The sequence below is a fragment of the Populus euphratica genome, unplaced genomic scaffold (genome assembly GCF_000495115.2).
Source record: "Populus euphratica unplaced genomic scaffold, PopEup_1.0 scaffold29.1, whole genome shotgun sequence".
NCBI lineage: Eukaryota > Viridiplantae > Streptophyta > Magnoliopsida > Malpighiales > Salicaceae > Populus > Populus euphratica.
The window spans coordinates 662,722-666,902 of NW_011499888.1; the positions used below are offsets into that span (position 1 = coordinate 662,722).

A 4,181-nucleotide genomic window follows, 5' to 3' on the forward strand; every position below is an offset into this window, starting at 1 on the left:
CAGCATTCAAGGATATCTTAGCATCAAAGAAGGAAGAACTCTTGTTATCATAACTTTCTGCAGATTGAAAGTCATCAAAGAACATATGATCGCAATGCTAGTCGGTATCTCCACAAAGAACATACATAGGATCAACATTCCCTCTACTGGTTTTTGTAACTTTGATAGGTAGTCTATTGAGGACAGCCTAGTGCCAAATAAGAGGTAAAGCTGTGAATGGGAATAAGACGAATGCTCCAAATCACTTTGTGACGTTCAACCTACAGCCTTTTCACTCTGATGAAACCCAAGCACTTACAGCAGAATACTTCGCTATTAAGATTTATTTTCGACACAATAATGTCCTCTGCAAGTTATCGGAAAGAGCAAACCAAAAACAGCTTCTTGAATCTCCAACAAAAGGCCAGACCTTGCACGAGGCCAAATCCAGTAACTGCCTATGATGGTTATCAGACACCTTAGAATTAGAAGGAATTCTACCATTCTGAGATATACTTACGTAGTGAGGCTGGTTTGTGCTTTTAAGGAGATTGTAACTCAAATACTCAAACCCACCTCGCCACGCCTCAAAAACAAACACACCAGGATCCATACCCTGAGATGATCATACAACTTACCGTTTTGAATAGCTAAATGAAGTCGCTAAATCACATCGAAGGATTCTAATCCCGACCAGAACATGCCAATTCTCAGACGTTGTGCCATAACACGGGAAACTTAAAAAAATACATAAGGTTCGTTATCTGAATCAAGCATTTTCAATAATTCTCCATACCCAACTGAAAGCATTCAAGATAGATACAACATACCTTAACAGGCTCTAATTTCAGAAAATTTATACAAAAATGTGCAATAAACTCAATTAAGTTCCAGTCGAATTGCAACCGATGAAACAATCTAGAACAATTTCAGATACAAAAAAATGCACGAAACCACAGGAAAAGTAACCCGAATCAACAAAGCGAATCAAAAACCCAAACAGAAAGTAAAATGAGTGAGAAGAAACAAATAAACCCAATAATCAAGGACAATTTACGAACAAGATCCATGTATCATTGAGAAAAACCAAACAGCCACATCAATTCGACTAAAATCGAAACCTGAAACTATACATGAACAGAAACCCTAATTGACAGATCGAACCTCGCAAAATACCCACCATCCAGAACCCAACAAACCCTGGCCACCTAAGAGCTGGTAAACTTGGTAACAGCCTTAGTCCCTTCAGAAACGGCATGTTTCGCAAGCTCTCCAGGCAAAACCAGTCTAACAGCAGTCTGGATCTCCCGGGACGTAATTGTAGGCTTCTTGTTATACCGAGCGAGCCTCGAAGCCTCTTGTGCAAGCTTTTCAAAGATATCATTGATGAAACTATTCATGATACCCATTGCTTTGCTTGAGATCCCAATATCAGGATGGACTTGTTTCAAAACCTTGAAGATGTAAATCTTGTAAGTCTCCACGCTCTTCTTAGCCTTCTTCTTCTTCTTGTCAATCGCTCCTTCTTTAGGCAATTTCTTCTCTGCCCTTGGCTTCTTCTCCGCCGGCGCTTTCTCGGCTGCGGCTGGCTTTTTCTCGGCTGGCTTCTTTTCTGCCTTGGGAGCCATTTTGAGATTCCTTTTGTTATTTCAGGGCGAAATCGAGATACTTACGTCTAGAGTTTGGTGTGGTAGTTTCCGTTCAGCGGGTTTGTTTGTTTATATAGAGAGATAAGATGAGCATGATTGGCTGGTTTTAGGGAGACGCGGATTGATGACATGGGTGGTTGGATTAAAGGAGGCTCGAGTTGACGGTGATAGATGACTTCGGCCTTTTGAAGGATCAATCCGTACGTTGGCAGAAATCTAACTTAGAGAGCCCAGGCCCAGCCCAACTATCTGCATCAGGGCCTGAATGAATGAAAAAGGGGAGAGTTAAGAAAATCAAATGAGTCTGTGATGAATGACATCCTGCTTATTTTGGAGTTTAATTATAATTATTTTGTAAAGAATTTTTTATTTAAAAATATATTAAAAAAATATTAGTTTAACATAAAAAAATTAATTTTTTTTAAAAACATTTTTAAAATATAAAAGTAAACAAGCATAAAATCTCCTATATACATAATCCTAGCCTTTCTCTATTGCAAAAAATAGATTTTTTAATAATTAAAATTACTAACATATTAGTTAATAAAAAATAAAGCGTCTTAGTAATAATTTACTTTTGTGCAATGAAATCAAATTCTGATTTGCAATGTTTGAAATTATCATAGTAGCAATTTTTTTATTTTAAAAAAAAGTATTCTTTTAACAAGTTACTTTTATAAATATTTTTTATCATTTGTTGTTGTATGTTTATATTAAAATTAGATTTTAAAAATATTATTTTAATATATTTTCAATTAAAAAAAATTTAAAAAACTTTCATATCAGTTTTTTTTTTCAAATATATATATATATATATATGTATATATATTACATAATTAAGTACAATTATTTTGTAAATTACTTAATTACATACCTACATCGCAAATTTTATATGCAATTAGATCCTTGGTTTATAGTAACTCTTCTCCTTCCACAGCCAAAAACCTCTTTGAATGTGCACCGTGCATGAGTAATTTCCAAATAATAACACATCAATTTCTACGAAGAAAAGCCCTTTTTCATTCGGATTAGATCCAACATCTATCAAATTCGTCATCCTAAATGAGAAACCACAAATCACCCAGCCCCTCTGATCCAAGAATCTGAAACCATTTTCAAAATCCTCGGACGCTATCGAACCACATTAAAAATATCTATCAAAAAGCAGGAAAAAAATAAGTAAAAATTGATCAGATAATATTGCGAACCGGATACTGATTCCAATGATCACTGACAGCATTACATCAAATTCCGCCTAGAATGATAACCTACACCTTTACATCAAAACGAACATAATTCAACTATCAGTACCAACAGACCACCTATCCGCCTAAGAGCTAGTAAATTTGGTAACAGCCTTAGTCCCTTCTGACACAGCATGTTTGGCAAGCTCCCCAGGCAACACCAATCTCACAGCAGTCTGGATCTCCCTTGAAGTGATAGTGGGCTTCTTATTATACCTTGCAAGCCTTGATGACTCCTGAGCAAGTTTCTCAAAGATATCGTTTATAAAACTGTTCATGATACCCATAGCCTTGCTCGAGATCCCGATGTCAGGGTGAACCTGTTTCAAGACCTTGAAGATGTAGATCTTGTAGGTCTCGACGTTCTTCTTTGACTTCTTCTTCTTCTTGTCACCAGCGCCTTCTTTTGGCAACTTCTTCTCTGCCCTTGGCTTCTTCTCCGCCGGAGCTTTCTCTGCTGCTGCCGGTTTTTTCTCAGCTGGCTTCTTCTCTGCTTTGGGAGCCATTTGGGATTCTTGAAAACGAAAGCGAAAAGGTTTCTTCTACTGACAGTTTGCAAACAGAAGGATTTTAGAGGGTTCTGGTCAGTGATGGGATCGTGATGTGTTTAAATAGGGGAGGAGGTGAGTGGTGATTGGTCAGTTTTGGGGAGACGCGGATTGATGACGTGGAAGGTTGGATTTGGGGAGACTTAAATAGACGGCTAGAGATTTGGTTTTTGCGTCTTAGGAACCGGATTGGTTTTGAAAGTTGAAAATTTGTCGCGGGGCCTTTTTTTGGGTTTCGCGGGTTAGTTGGAGGCAGGCGGGAGGTCGATTAGAATTGGGCTTGTGAAAATACTGAGCCCGGGAGAGGAAAAGTGTTATTTTCTTTTGTATTTCTTTGAATTTTAAGGCCTTATCAGGTTAATTTATGGGTGTTTGATTAATCTGGTTAATTATTTTTATTAAAACATGTTATTTTATTTTTAGAATAAAAATTGTGTTATTTGTGTTAGTTTTAGGCTCACGTCTCTTGTTATTTGTGTTAATTTCAAAGCTAGACATGGGAGGTAACCAATAGGCGGAGACATAAATCTACTTAGGCTCAAACCTTTGTACATGTTATTTTTGTTGGCAGGAACAGCGGATTGATACACACTGATCACCAATAATATTGGTAAATTTAATTTAAAAAGCCCATTTTAGAGATTTTGATTCAGAAAAGCATCGAAGGATCTCTTGAGATTTTCCCGGTGGATGTCTTGTGGGGCTAGCCTCTGGGAAGGCATCGAGAGATCTTGAAATTTGTCTAGCACACGTCTAAAGGA

At 37.2% G+C, this 4,181-nt stretch overlaps 2 protein-coding genes across 2 annotated transcripts; both read right to left on the minus strand.

The window, feature by feature from the left end:
* Nucleotides 1–849: 849 nt before the first annotated feature.
* On the minus strand, nucleotides 850–1,684 carry LOC105130686 (histone H2B-like). The gene has a single exon (XM_011033300.1). The coding sequence runs from the start codon at nucleotides 1,605–1,607 to the stop codon at nucleotides 1,188–1,190; it is 420 nt and encodes a 139-aa protein (XP_011031602.1). The 5' UTR covers nucleotides 1,608–1,684; the 3' UTR covers nucleotides 850–1,187.
* Nucleotides 1,685–2,804: 1,120 nt separating this feature from the next.
* LOC105130688 (histone H2B-like) lies at nucleotides 2,805–3,466 on the minus strand. The gene has a single exon (XM_011033301.1). It carries the CDS (start codon nucleotides 3,376–3,378, stop codon nucleotides 2,959–2,961), a length of 420 nt encoding a protein of 139 aa, XP_011031603.1. The 5' UTR covers nucleotides 3,379–3,466; the 3' UTR covers nucleotides 2,805–2,958.
* Nucleotides 3,467–4,181: the final 715 nt, after the last annotated feature.